At 49.1% G+C, this 22,342-nt stretch overlaps 1 protein-coding gene across 3 annotated transcripts in view; it reads left to right on the plus strand.

Moving 5' to 3' along the window:
• The first annotated feature begins 915 nt into the window (after positions 1 to 915).
• The window catches only part of LOC144893293 (nucleolar complex protein 2 homolog), a 224,249-nt gene continuing 202,822 nt past the window's right edge, over positions 916 to 22,342 (plus strand). For all 3 annotated transcript variants that reach the window (XM_078783470.1, XM_078783437.1, XM_078783525.1), the window contains exons 1-5: positions 916 to 1,448; positions 10,191 to 10,331; positions 13,583 to 13,850; positions 14,002 to 14,118; positions 17,097 to 17,217. In XM_078783470.1, the coding sequence (XP_078639596.1) occupies positions 1,432 to 1,448; positions 10,191 to 10,331; positions 13,583 to 13,850; positions 14,002 to 14,118; positions 17,097 to 17,217 (664 nt within the window). In that variant the 5' untranslated portion in view covers positions 916 to 1,431. The remainder of the gene's footprint in view (positions 1,449 to 10,190; positions 10,332 to 13,582; positions 13,851 to 14,001; positions 14,119 to 17,096; positions 17,218 to 22,342) is intronic.

The raw sequence follows: 22,342 nt of genomic DNA on the forward strand, positions 1-22,342 counted from the left end.
TGCCTTTAAAAGCTCTCCAGTGAGCGCTCTCCTGGTTGAAGCGGGTGAGCTGCCTTTGTCACTTCGATGGGAAGTGTCTATTCTCAAATACTGGTCCAAATGCATCTCCTTCGGGGTAAATCATCCTGGCAGTTCTCTGTTCCTGGATTGCTGGGAGTATCATGCTCTCGGTAATCTCCGTCGGCTTCCCCTTTTGGTCTCAAGTGTGTTAGGGCGGTTAAAGGGTTGGGGTTGGACCTCTCCCCGGTTAACACAGCCAATAAAGTGTCCCTATGGCCGCCTTGGACCCTCGTGGTTCCAAGAATTCACTTGGATTTACAGAGTATGACAGACAGGGACAATCCCGTCGTGACAAGTAACATGGCTGTAGAATTCATTCACAAGTTTTGGAGTCAATCTCTCCATGCTTATACAGATGGCTCCAAAGATCCGGGTCTTGGCCGCACTGCGGCTGCCTTCTGCATCCCTGATGTGAAGGTGACCAAGGCTTTCAGGCTTTCAGACCACCTGTCGGTATTTTCGGCAGAACTTTATGCAATTGTTTTGGCTCTTGAATGGATTATAGACCTTTATCCCCTCAGCGCGGTCATATTTTCCGACTCTCTCTCGGCACTGATAGCGCTTAGGTCGTTCCAGCCTGGCAGTAGGAACGAATTGGTTCTTGATTGGTAATTTGATAATTGGCAAATTGGTAATTCATCTCGTAAGTTTGGCCCATTGGAGGGGCACGGTCGTCGATCTATGCTGGGTCCCGGCCCATGTGGGCATTGCAGGCAATGGAGTGTGTGATCAGGCGGCCAAACGTGCCCTCAATCTGGATTTCGAAACCCCGGTTCCGCTAGGCCAGGCAGACCTCTCTAATTTAATTAAACAGAAAATTAATGTTATAGGGCAAAGTCAGTGGGACTCCTCCCCGAAGGGGTGGTGGTGTCACAAGGTGCATCCATCGATCGCGTCCTTGGGGTCGTCTCCCCGGCTCCCTCGCAGGGAGCAGTCTATCTTATCTCGCCTTAGAATTGGACATTGTTTTCTCAATTTTTATCTTCACAGGATTGGGTGCCATCCCTCGGGGTGGTGCGACCGGTGTGAGGTTCCCGAAGATCTGGACCATGTTTTTTCCTTTTGTCCGCGTTATAATAACGCTAGATCTCGTCTTCAGCTTTCTGTCCGCGGAATGGGGATCACGTGGGCAGGTCTGCCGGAAGCCTTTTACTGTCTGGATCTGAAACATCCTGGGTTTTGTAGATCAGTGTTAAAGTTCATCAAAGATACGGGGTTAGCAGTGTGAGTCTCTAGTTTTTCTAGTGTAAACCTCCTGGCATGGTTTTGTTTGGATGTTAGGGTGCGTGGCGTATATAGAGCCTCGCGGCTCTGAAAGCGCCATTAAACCGTAAAAAAGAAGAAGAAGAAGGATTCGCACGTGGATTTCACATGGCTCCCACCAAGCGGTGAGTGATCGCGATCCCGTGCGCTGCGGGCGTTTGGAACTATTGTGCACAACGGCCGAGTGGAGACTCGATGGTGTTTTAACGGAAAGATCCTTTTGGAAAATGTCCGTGTATATACGACGAGGTTTATCCACGGAGGTATATAATATGGAGAGCCAATTGGCCACCTCGCAGCATTAGCCGCCGTGAAGCCACCGGAAATAGTCTGGCGGCCATATTGGGAAGCCGATCGTAAGCCTGTCAAAGCAAAGGCGTGGCGTACTGATGATGCAGCTGGAGCGAATTTTAGGACCGCCGACTATTTAATTAATATAGAATACTAATATTTGAACTGATATTCGAGCTCAGAATCCCGTTCTTTAAGGAAATGGTGTTCATTAAGTTTGAAGTTGGTTCTAGACGCATTTTTCCTGGGGAATCCAATGGTTTAGAGCTTGTTTGAAAAAAAAGTGCCCAAAATTACCGCTCGGTGTTCTTTATCGTTCTTCTCATGACCCAATCACCCACTAGTAGGAATAAGAATCCTGACATGTTACACCCCTGTTTAACTCCTGTCTTCACCTTGAACCATTCTGTTGTTTCACCTTGGTCGACGACCGCACATTGAAAGTCTTGGTAAAGGGCTTTTACAAGGTTCACTAATTTTCCAGGTATGCTGTATTTCTTCATTATGACCCAGACTTTCTCTGGGCAAGGAGTCGAAAGCTTTCTAGAAATCTATAAAATTGAGGTACATCGTCGTTTGCCATTCTTTGGCTTGTTCTATAATATTCCTCAATATAAAGATCTGATTTGTTGTCATGTTATATGATGTTACTTAATTCAGTCATTATATTGTAACTAAGATGTGTATGTTTCTATTACCGAGATGTTAGAAACCACGCAGATATAATGATAACCAGAGTTTATTCTACACTGACATGGGTCAGCAACACATCAACAGTGAGTCAGTCACATAAATGACATGAAACGCTGTCATGTAGTTAACCCACACAATTCACAGTTAACCCACAAAACACACCCACACCATGTAGAGATGAGGTCGCTCTTATATTTCAGCTTGCTCTGGTGTTGCCTCACTGGTGAGCAAACAGGACCAGTTTGCAATATTTTTTCCTGATGCGCTCTTCCTTCATGTCATCATCGAGTGTTCTCACAACATGATGGAAACGTATCTTGCTGTATGATTGTGATACAGAATGTATTAAAGCAAACACATGGTTGCTGTCTGCCTCACAGTCAAACATGTGCCGATCCAAGGAAGCAAATGTAGACCGACCGACCTCAGAAAGGACAGAAGTGGAAATTGCCACTCTTATCCCACTTTCACGAGGCATTTTGCCATTGGTTACAGCCAGGAGCCTCTTGACACAGCGTTCAGTCGCCTCACAGACACGAACAACACTGTGCGAGGGAACTATGAGGCCACCCCTGTTCTTGGTAACAATCAGGCTGTACATTGGTGTGGTTTGCCATTCTTCGTTGTTACTGGTCAATGCAGAAAGACATTGGCTACACTTCAGAGTCTTCCTCACCATCCTCACCACATAGCCGGCAATATAGCCAACACATGACTCTGTAAAGATGGAAAGTTGCTCAAAATTTGGAATATCCGCATAGTCGTGGTCCTCTTTTGCCGGCGATCTCAACTCCAGGTCGTATCGTCTGGCCACCAACATGTCGTGACTCTCGTCAGGCACAGCCTGCTTTGCAACGCACTTGAAGGAAGCCGCATTCAGGATTCTGGTTGAGTCCTGTGCAGAACAGTTCCCACTTGCAGACTTGATGTCATGTCGCATCAAGAGGCGCTTATATGCGGCAACAAACTGCCGGGCCGTTGGGTTATTCCCACTTCCACATGCAATGCGGACCGCTCCAAAGCAAAGTTCAATGTGGTCTTGGCTCATTTTGTACGTGAGCAGGTATCGCAGGGGAGATGAGGCAGGTTTGACATATGTGAAATACAAAATTTTGACACTCTCTATGCAGATCATGAAACCAATGAAGGGGGTTTTCAAACGCGTATTGGTCATAACTTGACCATTCATGTTTTTGATGTTGGACAAGTAACTGTAGGCAGTATCCAGGAATGGCAGGAAAAGTCCTTCTCGTGATGTCATGAGTGGTGCCTTGTAGTTTCGTGCCAATGGATTGCGAGAATTTAGAATGTCAAACAGTTTGTCCAATGTTTCAATGTATTGGCAGGTAGCCTCACTGCCCTGAAATTCTGATAGTTGCAAAGTGTCCCTGCAAAACCGAATTGCATCTGCCACACTAGTGCTCAATGTCTGAGCGCTGTGTCCACCTTCATGACATTGCTCTTCCACTCGATGTGTTTCCGGGAGAGCTTATTTCCCAGACGCAAGCCTTCCCTCTTCTGCAGATCAAAGAGTGCCTGGATGTATTTCCACGCGATGACTTTTTTGTTGCCATCCTCCATCATTTTCATGGATCCAAGACAGTTTCTTGCAAGTTTAAGCATGTGACATGCATCGAGTACAACACAAATTTTCTTTTCGGGATTTGCTGGGTGGGGAAATGTTGGTTTCACATTCTGCGGCGTGATGTCGGCACCTAGCTCACGTAACATTGTCAAATGAGCGGACGGTCCATCGCAAGTTAAGGAAACCACCTCTGCACCGATATCATGCAATTTTAGTAGACATTGTGTCACCAAATTCGCCTGTTCCTTCCCCGACAATCCATTTATCATAAAGTATGCTACAGGCACTTTCCAACTGTCATTCAGCTTCCATTCCCCGATTCCGATTCCCCGATCGACGTGGGAGCCCCAGCTCCTTCACTAGCAGACAAGACAGCCGGCTTAACGTTCGCCAGGATGATCAGTCGCCCTGCCCGTGAAATACCAGGATCGGGATTCGTACCAGGACCCTGAACAACGTCCTGCCCTACCTACTGCTACTGCGAAGTGGGAAGGCAATGGCAAACCACCTAGTGCTGTAATTTATACAACCCTCATTTGCAGTTATTGGCATCAGATAGCTAAGGAAAAATAACAACTATTGAACAATAAACTTCCAATTTAGTTGCATGTTCGAGTCCGGTGTATTGTATTACTTGCCCTGATGGATGTGGACGAATGTCACAATCGGCTTCCCAATATGGCCGCCAAGCAACTTCCGCTAGCTTCAGCCGACAGCCGTCATTGGCTCTCCAGTTTATTATATACCTCCGTGGGTTTATCCCAACGCCAGACTCGTCTCGGCCGCATTCGTCTTCTTCTTCTTTTTCTTTTTCTTCTTTTCCTGAACCGAATCCTCGATGTTTACATTGAACTTCCTGCTGCCGAAGTTAAATCTGAGAATATAATTTCCTTTTCTACCTCTCCAAGATCGAGGCTCATGAAAGAGCAAGGTGACAGTCGGTGTGGGGTAACTGTTGACCATAATTGGAAACCTCCACGCATGGCTGGCGGACCTCCTCTCTCGTCGTCGGCAACGTGTGGCCCTGAATGGGTTTCTCTCATCTCCTCTTCCTGTTCAGGCTGCAGTCCCCCCAGGCAGTGTTCTGGGCCCTGTGCTTTTCCCCCCAAGTCCTTCCTTGGCACAGCGAAATTCCAATCCAACTACAACTACAAGGCTTTCATCCACAACTTGGAGTACTGCTCCCCCCTCTAGACTGGCACCCCTGCCTCACACCCAGCTCAGCTTGTCGGCTTGGAAACTAAGGCCTTGAGGCTCACTGGAATATCCCACAATAACGCTGAGTCTATGGTCCAATCACTTTCCCATCACAGACAGGTCTGTTGTCTCTGTTTTCTCTCGTCTCCTTTCTGCTCTTTTGCACCCACAGCTCTTTTCTTGCCGCCCCCCCACCCCACACACACACACACACACACACACACACACACACACACACACACACACACACACACACACACACACGGCACGTGTCATCCGTTTCTAACACATTTCTGGTGATATTCCCAATGTTCTGAATCGCTGCACACATCCACACATTTGTTCCTCTTCTCTCTCACCTGCGGACTCAATATCTCAATTTGTTAAGTTCCATCCCTTACAGAACATCCGGGGAGATTTGGGGTCATGGGGCATATTGTGGCGGACACAAAAGCCCACTGCCGTGGTGACATCATTCCACGCACCAAGTGGGCGGTGGCCACGCCCGAGGGGTAGGCGTGGCCTCATGATATACCCCGGGCGACCAGCCCGGAGGAGCACAGTGTTACAGTGTAGTCTTACAATAAAGACGTTTATATGTTACCGCTTGTCCGCTTCCTCCTTGCTCACAAGCAGCGCGCGTAACGCCGCGCTTTACTGGTGACCCTCGACGTTGGATCTGCCGGAGCGATCCTTCCACACGCGACGCCATCGCCATGGCCGCCTTCGTCAAACTTCCGGAATTTTGGGAGGCTCAGGCCGAAGTCTGGTTCGTCCAGGCCGAAGCCCAATTTCAGCTTCGGCACCTCACCGGCGATGACACGCGCTACTGCCACGTCGTCGCCTCCCTCGGGCCCGGCACGGCCGCTCGAGTTGTGTCCGTCCTTCGCCACCCACCGGACGGCCACAAGTACGAGGCACTCAAGCGGCTACTCCTAGCCACGTTCAGCCTCACGGACGACGCACGGGCCGACCGCCTCCTGGATCTCCCCGAGCTCGGTGAGACGCGCCCGTCGGTCCGAATGGACCATATGCTGTCACTGTTAGGCGACGAAGCCCCCGGTTCGCTATTCCGGGCGCTTTTCCGTCGCCAACTTCCAGCGCAGGTTCGCCTCGCGTTGGCCGGGACCGGGCTAACGGAACCCCGAGCATTGGCGGCCGAGGCGGACAAGTACTTCGCCGCTTCGGACACGCGGGCGAGCGTTGGCGTGGCCGTCACGGCCTTCGACGCTGCTGTTCCACAGCATCATCTTCTACAGCACGCTGAGTTTCAGCAGCATGCTGATACGCACCTCGTGAACGCCGCCACGCCCCGCCCACCGCCGCGGCGAAAACCGCCACCGCGGGGAAACCCGTCGACTCCACCGGCCTGGCGGAGCCAGCCGCGCTCCTCCAGCTCCACCACCTGGTGCTGGTTCCACGCCAAGTTCGGCCACGAAGCTCGGCGGTGTCATCCGCCGTGCTCCTTCAACGGGTCGGGAAACGCCCGGGCCGGCGCTCAATTGTGGCGATGAGCGCCGGCCGTTCGAGCAGCCTGCTGTTCATAACGGACACCTTCTCCGGGCGCCGTTACCTGTGCGACACGGGAGCACAGGTGAGTGTCATTCCCGCCGGCACGTCAGACAAGCACGCCGCGGGTGGGGGCCCCGCGCTGCTTGCCGCGAACGGGACGCCCATCCGTACGTACGGAAAACGCTGCCTCTCTCTGCGGTTTGGAGGGCAGGTTTTCCGATGGACGTTTGTCACCGCCGACGTGCCCATGGCACTGCTTGGCGCGGACTTCCTGTGCGCTAATGGGCTCCTGGTCGACGTCAAGCGCAGACGGCTTGTCCAGGCCGAGACGTTCAGCTCGCTCGCATGTGCGTTGCCCAGCTCAACGAGCGGCTTGCCAAGCGGCTTGCCGAACGATTCGGTTCCGGCCACGTTGGTCTGTACGCTTCCGGCAGCGGACGCATTCACCCGCCTCCTCGCCGGCTTCCCGGCCCTCACGCGGCCCACCTTCTCGGCGGGGGCCGTCAAGCACGGGGTGGCCCATCACATCCCCACCGTCGGGCCACCGGTCTACGCCCGGGCATGCCGCCTCGAGCCGACGAAGCTGGCGGTGGCAAAAGCGGAGTTCGCTACCCTGGAGCGACTCGGCATCGTTCGGCGCTCAGAGAGCGCTTGGGCGTCGCCGCTGCACATCGTGCCGAAGCCCGGCGGGGGATGGCGACCGTGCGGGGACTATCGCCGTCTCAATGACGCCACGACTCCCGACCGCTACCCCGTCCCCCACATTCAGGACTTTTCCGCCCGTTTGGCGGGCAGGTCCTTCTTCTCGAAGGTGGACCTCATACGCGGCTACCATCAGGTCCCCGTCAGGCCGGAGGACGTCCCGAAGACGGCGGTCATCACGCCATTCGGACTCTTCGAGTTCCTGCGCATGCCCTTCGGTCTGAAGAATGCGGCTCAGGCGTTCCAGCGACTGATGGACAGCGTCCTGCGCGACTTGGATTTTGTCTACGTCTACCTGGACGATATCCTCGTCGCCAGCGCGTCCCGCGAAGAGCACCTACGCCACCTCCGCACGCTCTTCGAACGCCTGGGCCAGCATGGCCTGATTGTGAACCCCGCAAAGTGCCGGTTCGGCGCCGCCACAATCGATTTTCTGGGGCACCGTGTCACCAGGCGCGGAGCCGTCCCCCTGCCGGCCAAGGTGGAGGCGGTGAAGGGGTTTCCGCGCCCCCGCACGATCAGAGGGCTGCAGGAGTTCCTGGGCATGGTGAACTTTTACCATCGGTTCCTGCCCCGTATCGCCCAGCTCCTGCGCCCCCTGCACGAAGCTCTCCGAGGTAAGCCGGGTAAAGGCGACGTTACCTGGACCGAGCAGATGGACACGGCGTTCACGGGCGCGAAGCTCGCCTTGGCTAACGCCACCATGCTCGCGCACCCGGCGCCCGATGCACCGATCGCCCTCACCACCGATGCCTCGGACTACGCGGTGGGCGCGGTGCACGAGCAATGGGTGCGTGGAGCTTGGCAACCGCTGGCGTTCTTTAGCCGGCAGCTTCGCCCGCCCGAACGCCGTTACAGTACCTTCGACCGCGAGTTGCTCGGACTTCACTTGGCGGTCAGGCACTTCCGCCATCTGCTCGAGGGCCGGGCGTTCACTGCCTTCGTCGACCACAAGCCGCTGATCTTCGCGATGGGCAAGGTCACCGAGCCGTGGTCGGCCCGGCAGCAGCGTCACCTCTCGGCCGTGTCCGAGTACACGACGGACATCCAGCACGTCGCGGGGAAGGACAACCCAGTGGCGGATTGCCTTTCCCGGGCCGTCGCCCACGCAGTCCACCTCGGCATCGACTATGCCCGGATGGCAGCGGACCAGGCCGCTGACCCCGACGTCCAGGCCTTGCGGACCGCCGTCACGGGCCTCCGCGTCACCGAGGTGCCGTTCGACGGCGCGGGCGCGGCCCTCTTGTGCGACGTCTCCCTCGGGCGTCCTCGCCCCATTGTGCCCGCGGGCTGGCAGCGCCAGGTGTTTGACGCCATCCACGGCCTGTCCCACCCGGGCGCGAGGGCCTCCCAAAGGCTGATCGCCGACAAGTTCGTCTGGCATGGCCTCCGGAAGGCCGTCCGCGGCTGGGCCAGGACATGCCTCGCGTGCCAGCGCGCCAAGGTGCACCGGCACACCCAGGCCCCGTTGGCCCCGTTCACGGTGCCGGAACGCCGGTTTGACCACGTCCACGTGGACCTGGTGGGACCTCTGCCCCCCTCGCGGGGTTTCACCCACGTCCTCACCATGGTGGACCGCACCACCCGGTGGCCGGAGGCCGTGCCCTTGGCGTCGACAACGGCGGCCGATGTCGCGCAGGCTTTCATTGCCACCTGGGTCGCCCGCTTCGGCGCCCCCTCAGACATCTCATCCGACCGCGGCCCCCAGTTCACCTCGGAGCTCTGGGGGGCGGTTGCGCAGGGGCTCGGGGTCCGGCTGCACCGAACCACGGCCTACCACCCCCAGGCTAACGGCCTGTGTGAGCGATTTCACCGCTCATTGAAGGCCGCGCTCCGGGCCACCCTCCGCGACGGCGGCTGGGTCGACAGGCTCCCCTGGGTCCTGCTGGGCCTCCGGACGGCGCCCAAGGAGGACCTGCGCGCATCCGCGGCGGAGTTGGTCTTCGGGCAACCGCTGCGGGTGCCGGGCGAGTTCCTCCCCGACTCCACGGCACCATGGTCCGCGGCACAGCAGCGCTCCGCTCTGCAAGAGACCGCCCAGAGGTTCGCCCCGGTGCCAACGGCATGCCACGGGCACCCACCGACGCACGTCGCCCCGGAGCTTCGCACGGCGGAGTACGTCTTCGTCCGCCACGATGCCCATCGGACACCACTGCGGCCCCCGTACGACGGGCCTTTCCGCGTGCTGGAGACCGGGGCGAAGCACTTCACCCTGGACATCGGCGGTACTCCTGACCGCGTTTCGGTAGACCGCCTCAAGCCGGCCCACCTCGATGTGGACCATCCACCGCCAGTGGCCCGACCCCCACGTCGGGGCCGCCCTCCTGCGGGCGCACCCCCGGCACCGCCCAGCCCCGCCGCCACGCCGCCCCCCGGTCCTGCACCCATCCCAGGAGCAGCCAGGGGCATCCCACCTGGCATCCCTGCACCCCGGACGCCGCCGATCGCCAGGGGGCGCTTCGGCCGGGTCATTCGTCTGCCCCGCAAACTGGCCCTCCAGGTGCGCGGGAATTCTGGGGGGGCGCGTGTGGCGGACACAAAAGCCCACTGGCGTGGTGACATCATTCCACGCACCAAGTGGGCGGTGGCCACGCCCGAGGGGTAGGCGTGGCCTCATGATATACCCCGGGCGACCAGCCCGGAGGAGCACAGTGTTACAGTGTAGTCTTACAATAAAGACGTTTATATGTTACCGCTTGTCCGCTTCCTCCTTGCTCACAAGCAGCGCGCGTAACGCCGCGCTTTAATATTAAAATTCCCGATGGATTTATGGACATAATAAATATATGACCCTTGTGGGGAAATGTTTTTTTGTGTCATTTATTTTTCTACTCTAATTGTATTCCTTTTGTCCACCCCCCCCCCACCCCCTCCCCTTCTCCCAAAGGTTAGCCGAACTCAGTGTGGAGGAATTCTTCGCTTTAGAAGGTTCATCAAATGATGAAGGGAGAGCAGACGGAGAAGATGTAATTCCAGGAAGTAGGCAAAGAATCCGTGCAGTCTCCACAAAGAGATTGAAAAATGAGAGGTGAAAACATGTGCACATCTTTGATCTTGTATGTGTACTATAACAACATGTACACGATAACAACATGTACACTATAACAACATGTACACTATAACAACATGTACCCTCTTTTATGCCAGCACTTGATGTTGCACATGTTTATTTGAGAATTTTGTTTGTATACTATAACATGTACACTATAACAACATGTACACTATAACAACATGTACACTATAACAACATGTACACGATAACAACATGTACACAAAAACAACATGTACACTATAACAACATGTACACTATAACAACATGTACACTATAACAACATGTACCCTCTTTTATGCCAGCACTTGATGTTGTTGCACATGTTTATTTGAGCATTTTGTTTGTGTACTATAACATGTACACTATAACAACATGCACACTCTTTTATGCCAGCATTTGATGTTGTTGCACATGTTTATTTGAGCATTTTGTTTGTATACTATAACATGTACACGATAACAACATGTACACTATAACAACATGTACACTATAACAACATGCACACTCTTTTATGCCAGCACTTGATGTTGTTGCACATGTTTATTTGAGCATTTTGTTTGCATACTATAACATGTACACTATAACAACATGTACACTATAACAACATGTACACTATAACAACATGTACACTATAACAACATGTACACTATAACAACATGTACTCTCTTTTATGCCAGCACTTGATGTTGCACATGTTTATTTGAGAATTTTGTTTGTATACTACAACATGTGCACTATAACAACATGTACCCTCTTTTATGCCAGCACTTGATGTTGCACATGTTTATTTGAGCATTTTGTTTGTATACTATAACATGTACACGATAACAACATGCACACTCTTTTATGCCAGCACTTGATGTTGTTGCACATGTTTATTTGAGCATTTTGTTTGTATACTTCAACATGTACACTATAACAACATGTACCCTCTTTTATGCCAGCACTTGATGTTGTTGCACATGTTTATTTGAGCATTTTGTTTGTATACTATAACATGTACACTATAACAACATGTACACTCTTTTATGCCAGCACTTGATGTTGTTGCACATGTTTATTTGAGCATTTTGTTTGTATACTACAACATGTACACTATAACAACATGCACACTCTTTTATGCCAGCACTTGATGTTGTTGCACATGTTTATTTGAGCATTTTGTTTGTATACTATAACATGTACACTATAACAACATGTACACTATAACAACATGTACACTATAACAACATGTACACTATAACAACATGTACCCTCTTTTATGCCAGCACTTGATGTTGCACATGTTTATTTGAGCATTTTGTTTGTATACTATAACATGTACACTATAACAACATGTACCCTCTTTTATGCCAGCACTTGATGTTGTTGCACATGTTTATTTGAGCATTTTGTTTGTATACTATAACATGTACACGATAACAACATGCACACTCTTTTATGCCAGCACTTGATGTTGTTGCACATGTTTATTTGAGCATTTTGTTTGTATACTATAACATGTACACTATAACAACATGTACACTCTTTTATGCCAGCACTTGATGTTGTTGCACATGTTTATTTGAGCATTTTGTTTGTATACTACAACATGTACACTATAACAACATGCACACTCTTTTATGCCAGCACTTGATGTTGTTGCACATGTTTATTTGAGCATTTTGTTTGTATACTATAACATGTACACTATAACAACATGTACACTATAACAACATGTACACTATAACAACATGCACACTCTTTTATGCCAGCACTTGATGTTGTTGCACATGTTTATTTGAGCATTTGTTTGTATACTATAACATGTACACTATAACAACATGTACACTATAACAACATGTACACTATAACAACATGTACACTATAACAACATGTACACTATAACAACATGTACCCTCTTTTATGCCAGCACTTGATGTTGCACATGTTTATTTGAGCATTTTGTTTGTATACTATAACATGTACACTATAACAACATGTACACTCTTTTATGCCAGCACTTGATGTTGTTGCACATGTTTATTTGAGCATTTTGTTTGTATACTACAACATGTACACTATAACAACATGTACCCTCTTTTATGCCAGCACTTGATGTTGTTGCACATGTTTATTTGAGCATTTTGTTTGTATACTATAACATGTACACTATAACAACATGTACCCTCTTTTATGCCAGCACTTGATGTTGCACATGTTTATTTGAGCATTTTGTTTGTATACTATAACATGTACACTATAACAACATGTACACTCTTTTATGCCAGCACTTGATGTTGTTGCACATGTTTATTTGAGCATTTTGTTTGTATACTATAACATGTACACTATAACAACATGCACACTCTTTTATGCCAGCACTTGATGTTGTTGCGCATGTTTATTTGAGCATTTTGTTTGTATACTATAACATGTACACTATAACAACATGCACACTCTTTTATGCCAGCACTTGATGTTGTTGCACATGTTTATTTGAGCATTTTGGTAAAGTCTGTGGTGTGGGTATAATATATTTTGACGGTTTTCTCCTGTTTAAGCCACCAAAGGTGTTATGTGTGGGGTTTGTGAGGAGTGGTAGTGGAGTGGCTTAGTTTGAATCCAGCTGGGTGTGCGAGAGTGGGATGTGAGTGTTTGTGAGTGCCAGCATAAGGCATTCTGTAACTTTGGATAGGGTAACCGACGTTTTTCAGTACAGTGAGGTGTTTTGAATTAGGCAGCGATAGGTATTTTGGACAGGTATTCTGAATTGGACATTTGAAAAAGGATAATAACAAGTTCCTAGTCCTCCCGTAGGGAGCAGGTACCGGTGCTTCTGGTGTACTATAATAGTGCAAATTGTTTACTTGTTTGTTTGGTGAGTTCCTTCAGTTTTTGACCAAACTCGACTAAATCTGGCGAGTGTACTCAGGTTAGTAGGGGTGACTTTGAGGGTCAGAATCATGGTCTTTTATAATGTGGTGGTTGTCGTGGTGCTGGTGGTGAGGGTTCAAACTCTCATTGAAAGTCATGAGGGTATAATGTGCAGTTGTAGTAATTTGCTTTCAGTTACCGGGAGCTTAAACCACAATATCAAATGCATGAAATGTGTCAATTTGAAGTGCACGTTAATCTTTAATGTATATATATCCCTCATCCTATGGTGTACAGTTCCTTATCATGATGCTTGCCCCTCTATTCAGTGTTGTAATATCTCCCTTTGTCCTTTAATCTGATATAAACAGGGGTATTTTGAGGAAAAAGAATAAGAAGGATGGTACCAAATCATCTTTGTCGGTTCCATCAAAACGTCGTACAAAGGAAGAAGAGGGTGATGAGGGTGAGGCACGTGAACATGCCAAGCAATTGGAGCAGCTGAAGTCCTCCGACCCCGAGTTCTACAACTTCCTGCAGAAGAACGACAGTACTTTGCTGGACTTTGATCCTGAGGAGGGTGCGGATGACTCCGATGACGGTGAATCTGGGGTCCACAAGCCCCCTGAGCAGCTCGAGGTAGTTTGGAACCTGTGAAATATGTTTGTACTCGTTCTGATTATTTCCCTTTCGTAATACGGATCACACACCCTAAGATTTGGTGAAAACACTTCCGTCATCGGTGCTGTTATCGTCTTTGGTTTGATCCACGATGGATCCCATTTCGCAGGAGCCGAGTGACTCTGAAAACGATGAAGTGAATGAGGAAGAGAAGCCAAAGGTGTCCCAGAAATCGCAGATCATCGTCACGACGACTCGGGTGGACCACTGGAGGAGTGCTGCCATGGTCTGTTTGATTTTCTTTGCAAAGCCACTCTGAACGGAAGAGGCGATCGTTCTTAAAACATCCGGTTTTTTAAATACAAAATTATGTTTTATGTTGTTGGTGTCGTGTCCTGAAGCCCAAAGGCCCCCCCTTGGTTGTCCCACAGGATATGTATTCTGACCACGTCTTACGTAACCTCTTAATTATACATGTTTTTAAATCTTCATTCTCCTCCGTTATTGAAGAATTTTTAAAGTGTTACCAAAAATTTTGACTTTAAAATGATGTTTAGGAAATAAATAAATAACCCCTCGTGTGTTTTCATAATTGTCTGAGTGGACTGTCTAGTTCGTTAGGATTGATCAGGCCTTCTGCAGCTCTATGACATTACTTTGCACACCCTCCAAAGTTAGAGTGCCTAATAACTGCACTCACAACCCATGCACTCTCCCAGCTCAGAATCAAACTAAACCACTCCAGTCCATCTCTCCTCGCAAACCCCACACGAAACAGATTGTTTCAACATTAGAAAACCATCAAAAAACACTTCTCACGACAACAGACATGAACAAAAACGTGTCACGCCATCCCGAATCTCTTGCCCGCAAGGAAATACTCGATACAAACATGCACAACAACACCAAGTGCTGGCTGGCCGACTACTCGTCATCCAGACAGTGATGCGTAACTTTTAATGGCAGGTCATCAGTCATCACGCACACGATACTTTCTTAACGGAATCCCTCAAGGCTCGGTCCTCTCTCCCACGCTCTTTAATCTGTACATTCACGGCATTCCAAACTCACCCAAGAACATACAGTACAAATAGCCTCATATACGGACAACATAACCATTGCCTCTACCCATAGCGACATCAACACAACCACAGCACAGCTTCAACCCTTCGTCAGCACCCTACAAACCTGGCTCATCATCAACAGACTAAAGGTTGCCCCTAAAAATCAAAAATTAAGATTACATCACAATGACATCCTTCAAAACATCCACCCACCGATCAACGACAACTACAAAACAAGCATCCGTAAATACATCACCATAAACTTGGCATCCTGGGCCCAAATCAGCAACCTGGGCACAAATCAACATCCTGGGCACAAATCAGCAACCTGGAACCAAATCGTCAACCTGGACCCAAATCATCAACCTCGACCCAAATCATCAACCTGGACCCAAATCATCAACCTGGGCCCAAATCAGCATCCTGGGCCCAAATCGGCATCCTGGGCCCAAATCGGCATCCTGGGCACAAATCGGCATCCTGGGCCCAAATCGGCAACCTGGGCACAAATCGTCAACCTGGACCCAAATCGTCAACCTGACCCCAAATCGTCAACATGGACCCAAATCGTCAACCTGGACCCAAATCATCAACCTGGACCCAAATCAGGAACCTTGGCCCAAATCAGGAACGTGGGCCCAAATCAGCATCCTGGGCCCAAATCAACAACCTGGGCCCAAATCGGCAACCTGGGCACAAATCGGCAACCTGGGCACAAATCGGCAACCTGGGCACAAATCGGCAACCTGGGCACAAATCAGCAACCTGGGCACAAATCAGCAACCTGGGCACAAATCAGCAACCTGGGCACAAATCAGCAACCTGGGCACAAATCAGCAACCTGGGCACAAATCAGCAACCTGGGCACAAATCAGCAACCTGGGCACAAATCATCAACCTGGGCACAAATCGTCAACCTGGACCCAAATCAGCAACCTGGGCACAAATCAGCAACCTGGGCACAAATCAGCAACCTGGGCACAAATCATCAACCTGGGCACAAATCGGCAACCTGGGCACAAATCGGCAACCTGGGCACAAATCGGCAACCTGGGCACAAATCGGCAACCTGGGCACAAATCAGCAACCTGGGCACAAATCAGCAACCTGGGCACAAATCATCAACCTGGACCCAAATCGGCAACCTGGGCACAAATCGGCAACCTGGGCACAAATCGGCAACCTGGGCACAAATCGGCAACCTGGGCACAAATCATCAACCTGGGCACAAATCATCAACCTGGGCACAAATCATCAACCTGGGCACAAATCATCAACCTGGGCACAAATCATCAACCTGGACCCAAATCAGCAACCTGGGCACAAATCAGCAACCTGGGCACAAATCAGCAACCTGGGCACAAATCATCAACCTGGACCCAAATCAACAACCTGCGACCAAACAATATCTTGGGCACTAAACCTCCACCCATCGACGATAGAGAAATTCTCCCTAAGTCTGATCATGTTCACCTTTCACATCTCCGCTGTCGACACCACCCACAGCTTTTACAATACAAACATAGACTTGATGACACCTGCAACCTCTGCCAGGCCGCATCACACACAATAAAACACATTATGCATGACTGCGCGTGTCTCCATGATGGCAAGAGCACAAATTATTCGATGTGAGGGATCTCTGGGTCGCTCCCAGGAGACTGGCCGGCTATGTTTGTGCCGCGGGCCTCTTCGAGCACCCTGATTGGGGCGAAACGACGACAACGGCGCAATCTAAATAAACGTGCAACTTGCAAGGAAATGTGGACAGGGGAGGAGTCCATTTTGCCAATCGTGCCTTTGTCCACATCCTATTCATTTAATATAGCGGGTTATTCATCGATCACATTCATTCACACATCGTCATCGTCTATTTTATTCATCGTCTATCACACCAATCGTTTGCCTCTTTTTAATTAATTGCACTTCCACAATTTTTTGTCTGATTAATTTTCAAAAAATGCAAATCTGGAATGTTGAGGTTTACATGATTAGATATTGCATCTTGGAGGTCCGTGGATGGTACAAAACGTACTCAAAAAGAAATTGGTCAACTCGAATATTTTTTTTTTGTGCCAAAGCGGTGACCAAAGGTTTATTTATTTATTTATTTATTTAAATGTAATTTGAAATTATTTTGAAGAATGGAAAGTTCTAGTTCTATAGCTTTTCAAAGCAAATTTTGCATGCACGTGTCCAGGTGGGCCTCACACAAGCGTTGCTACATGACGTGGTTGGCGCATTCGGCGCCGCCGTGGCGAATACACAGGACGACGAGGATGCTAAATTGGCCTCCAGGTTCAAGGTCGAGGGAAGCTCAGGTGAGTCAGGAGAGGGAGTGGGGGGGGATTTTTTATTATTTTATCTACCCACGTGTTTTGAGACTCGTCCAAAGGCAGATTACCTTTTTGATATAAAAAACAATCCAGAAGGGAACATTTAATAGCTTTACAGAAAGATTTTGAACACGAGCTCCGACACCGTGGGTGCTGTCTTGCACATGGAGGATATGATGACATTCGCTTTGAATACATGTTGTTGATGTTCATGATTAGGTTTGGTCTTGTAATGAACAGTCACAACGACTGATCAGTTTGAAAGTTTGTTAAGCCGTGACTCACGAGGCGTGGATCCATGATTTTAGGTGGGGGAGAGAGGGGGGGGGGGGGGGTGCGTGCAAAAAATTTAATTGCACTGAAATGTATAATTTTGCCAAGTAGAGCAAGGGGAACATTTGTTTTGTGTGTTTTTTTTGTTTGTTTTTTTTTGTCTGGAATTCTAAAAACTATTCTAAATATAGGCGAAGAATGCTCAATGCTTTAAGAATGCTTTACTATCTCTCTCCGAAAAGACCGACTGGAAAACCCTCCCATATACTTTCTCAATAATCCTCTCCAAGAAGTTCTGTCGCTCAAGCTTTTGGGTCTCACTGGCTGCCATGATCTTTCTTGGGAAAACCACTTTTCCAAGCTGGTCTCCAAAGCCAGTCGCCGACTGGGCATCCTCCGCCATGCGAAGTCCTTCCTTGGCACACCTGAGCTCCTCACCACATACAAGGCTTTCATCCGCAGCTCAATGGAATACTGTTTCCCCCTCTGGGTCTGTGCTCCTGCCTCACACCTAGCTCGGCTTCACGCTGTTGAAACCAAAGCTTTCAGAATCATTGGAATCTCCCGCCATGAAGCTATCTCCGAGGGCCTTTCACTTACTCACCGTAGGCAGGTTGGTGGTCTTTCTGTCTTTTACCGACTCCTCTCCGGCCTTGCTCCCTCCCCCAGCTCTCTGTGCTCTGTCCCCCAAATATTCCTACAGGTCGCACAAGATCTGCCAGCCACCCTCTTATGGTTAAACTGCTGTTACGTGCTCCTCCCCAAGCCCCGGTCACGGTGTACCTCCGATCCCCGAGAGGAGTCGCGGCAGAAAGATGTGTTATTCTGTGTCAAAGATCAATGGTGAAACCACACCAATTGTTACCAACAAACAAATATTGTATTAAGGTCACACAAGAATAACAACACAAAAACAATAGTAATCAATTGTACAACCAATATATATTTCCTATGATGGTACCATCAGGTTCGTACAATATAACTCACTGTGCTCCAACTGAGCAAAAAGAAGAACATTCCCAATGTCTCTATTCCCAGCTTCAAGCCAAAGTTGATTCCGGTTTCAAGCCAAAGTCGATCTGCTCCAGCGATCGTCAGAGCGATCGTCAGAACGATGTCCAATCGAGACCAGAATCCCGTTCGGTTGGCAGTTACCCTGCCAAAGATGGGCGAAGGTGTCCTCGAGAAGCGACCGAAATCACACCTTCAGGTATGGACGCCCGACGGCTCCCAATCGGCGAACCGCAGACCTCCCACTCAAAAGCCACGTTACACACACACACCAGATCCACGTCTGAATGCGGTGACAATGATTAAAGCGAGGCGAAAAACCTTGAGCGATGCGCAAAGCGCGTGAGTTAAAATGGCCGACGGCCCGTTCTCGAGGCGTAATGGCACAACGATGATTCTCCTCCGAATCAACCGCAAAACCTGACACGCAGGTTGATCTGTCACAGCGATAACAACTCTGTCGCAGGAATCCCTTTCCTGGGAAACCCAAAGTTCACTCGTGACTCTCATTCGCTCCAGACCTCGAAGCAGCTCGGCTTTCTTGTCGAACTCGCTCGCTCTGCCTTCTCTTCCTCCTCTTCCTCTTCGTCGTCGTCCGGTTCCGGTTTCATTTTAAAACATTGACTTTTTCACCTTTTGAAAATAGTAACCTCTATTTCGCTGAAAACGACAACAATAATAGTACATGGAATCAAAAATGTTTACAGTGGATGAAAACCACAACAACGGAAGTGACGAAACCGTAACACTGCCAAAATCTAGGCTCTCTGCTCACCTTCACTCTTTCATTCCTCTTTTCTCCTGCCTCTGGAACAAACTCCTTCACTCTCTTCACTCCCACTCCTCCCTCCAGGTCTTTAAAACAGCTGTTCACCACCATCTCTTATCTTCCCCCATCCAAAACCTTGATCTTTTCTACCCCCGCTAATTCACCCCAGATCCACTTTTTTTGAAATTCCAACTTCTTTCCTGGAAGTCCTTGCAGTGTCCACATGTTTTATACCTCTCCCACCTCCCCCCAAGCCCTCTCCCTCCCACAGTTCTCTCGATGCCCCTGCTCTCAAAAGTTGTTTGTGTCCTTCCCCCTCTCTCCAGATCTTGTCTATCGCTCCCCTTATTTTGTGTTTTATGTGTCGGTTTGACTTTTTGTGTGATTAATGTTAGCTCTTTCACGAGCCTCGATCTTTTATACCAAAAAAAATAAAAATATATATACTCTTGAAAATATGTAAGTAAAACTTTTTAAAATGAATGAAAAAATCATCTATTTTAATTATTGTCTCCTCATAGAAATCCAATTGAATGAAAAGCATATCTTGCATATCATTAAATAAATGAGATGATCAAAACAAATCGATGTGTCTGATGTATTGAACAAGGTTTGACAAGGAAGTGACTTATTTTGTGTGGCAAATACATGGAAGGATGTACTCAGAAAGTTTGTTTATTTCAAATGAAAGGTTTAAATTGTCCAGTTGTAATTGTGTAAAGGTCAAAGGGTTGAAATGTATCAATGGATCTAAAGGATGGAAATGGTTTGAAGTGTCTTAAAAGGTTTAAGAGGTTTAAAGGGTGTAATTTAAGGTTTAAAGGGTGGGAATTGGCTCAAAGGATCTTAAAACGTCTAAAAATGATCTCGATGTCAAATGGGTATACAGGGTATTAAAAGGTCTGGATGGTTGAAAAGAGTCCAAGGGTCTTTGTGGTTCTCAAGGGTCTAAAATGATCTAAAGGGTCTTCAAGGTCTGAGAGCTCTAAAGGATGTATCGGGGGCTTCGAGTTATAAAGGTTCTTATGGGTATAAAGGGTCTTAGGGATCATTGGAGGTCTTGGGGATCTTAAAAGGTCTGAGGGGAGGGAAGGGGGAAGGGGGTCTTAAGAATCTTGGGGATCTTAAAGGGTGTTAGGGTTCTCGAGGATCCACCTCTCGAGGATTCTCTTCCACCTCTTCCACATCTTACCCTACCCCTCCTCCCCCCTGTTCTGTATCTGACGCTCCCCCTTCCTCTTCATTAACGGTATGGACCTCAAACATCCGGGGCCTTCGTTCAAACTTAACTGATCTCTCCATACAGGTTGCTTCTGTCAAACTAGACGTGATCTGCTTAACAGAAACTTTCCTCCTTTATGATGTCTCTGATTCCATAGTATCTCTCCCGGGCTACTCCCTCCTCCGGTATGATAGACCTGAGCCTCGTCCTGGAGGCGGGGTTGCTATCTTTATCAAAAACTCTCTTCCTCATTCGCCCTGCACTGCACTCTCTCCACCTCACCCCCAGGAATACCTCTGGCTACGGCTTCCCCTTCGCTCCCACCTCTTGTTCATATGTGTGTTGTACCGTCCACCAAACAGTGATGACTCCATCTACATCTCGCTGTCTGATGATATGGACCAACTTCTATCTACTCATCCCAACTCTCTCTTCCTCATATGTGGTGATTTCAATTGTCACCATGCCAGTTGGCTGGGTGTGGGTACCTCTCTCACCAGCCATGGCTCTTCAGCAAAGGACTTCTGCGACTCACTGGGACTGACACAATCTGTCAATTTCCCGACCCGGATCTCAGTCAACGGAACATCTTCTCTTCTGGACTTGGTTATGACTAACTTCCCTGAAAATGTCTGCTGCTCTTCTTCTGCTCCGATCGGATCATCTGATCATGTCCTTGTTAAAGTGGACATCTCTCTGACCATCCTCAGGGAGCCTGCTCAGCGTCGACGAGTCTGGCATTTCACTCAGGCCAACTGGCACGGTCTTCAAGCAGCCATCAATCATCTGGACTGGTCTCCCATCTCTACCACCTCTGACATCAACTCATCCTGGGAATTCTTCCAAAGTAAATTGCTCTCTCTCATGCACAGATTTATCCCATCTCGTCTTCAGTTGTCATACCCTTCCTCCCGTCCATGGTACACGGAATCTTGTGGTGAGGCTGTTGCCCAGAAACAACTTGCCTTCGTCTCCTGGAAAGCAAATCCAACGGAAGGAAATCTCATTTCCTTTCACAAAGCCCGAAACAAGTGTGTGTCCACCCTCAGGAGAGCCAGGAAACAATATCTCTCCGTTCTCAAGACCGAACTCTCTTATCTGTCTCCCTCTTCCAAATCCTGGTGGCGTCTGGTCAAATCCGTTTCTGGTGTTTGTTCCCCCTCCATCCCCTCCCTTACCTCAAACGGCTACACAGCTGACTCCGCACGTGAAAAAGCTGAATGCCTCAACTCTGTGTTTGCCTCTAAATCTTGTGTCCCAAACCCATCCCTCTCTGTACCCACCATACCCAGTCGTACCCTGCTGCTCCTGGACTCCGTGTCCTTTCCTCCTGACAAGGTGGAAAAGTTTCTGTCAACCCTCGACTCTGATTCTGCAACTGGACCCGACGGCATCAGCCCACGGGTCCTAAAATCCTGCTCTGCTGCTCTATCTCACCCTCTCTCTGTTCTCTTCACCCTCTCTTTTGCTCAAGGTCAACTGCCATCTGCTTGGAAATCAGCCAACATCACCGCTTTGCACAAAAAAGGTGCAAAAACAGATCCTAGCAACTACAGACCAATCAGCCTTCTCCCAATTATCAGCAAAGTCATGGAATCCATCATAGTAGTGTAATAATGTTGCTTCTGGGACACCTCCGTTTAACATGGGAAATCCCTATCTAATGTCATTTACCCCCTTGTCTTTTTCAAAAATCATAAACACCTCTATTTCTCCCACCCTCATCTTTATGAACCTTTTGTCTGTAGTACCTATCCTTAATGTTGTTCATTAGACCACTCAAACACTACAAATATTTGTTTTCTCTTATAGACCTATCATCCTTCTTCTACATA

This window comes from Myxine glutinosa, chromosome 1, assembly GCF_964187855.1.
Source record: "Myxine glutinosa chromosome 1, kmMyxGlut1.1, whole genome shotgun sequence".
NCBI lineage: Eukaryota > Metazoa > Chordata > Myxini > Myxiniformes > Myxinidae > Myxine > Myxine glutinosa.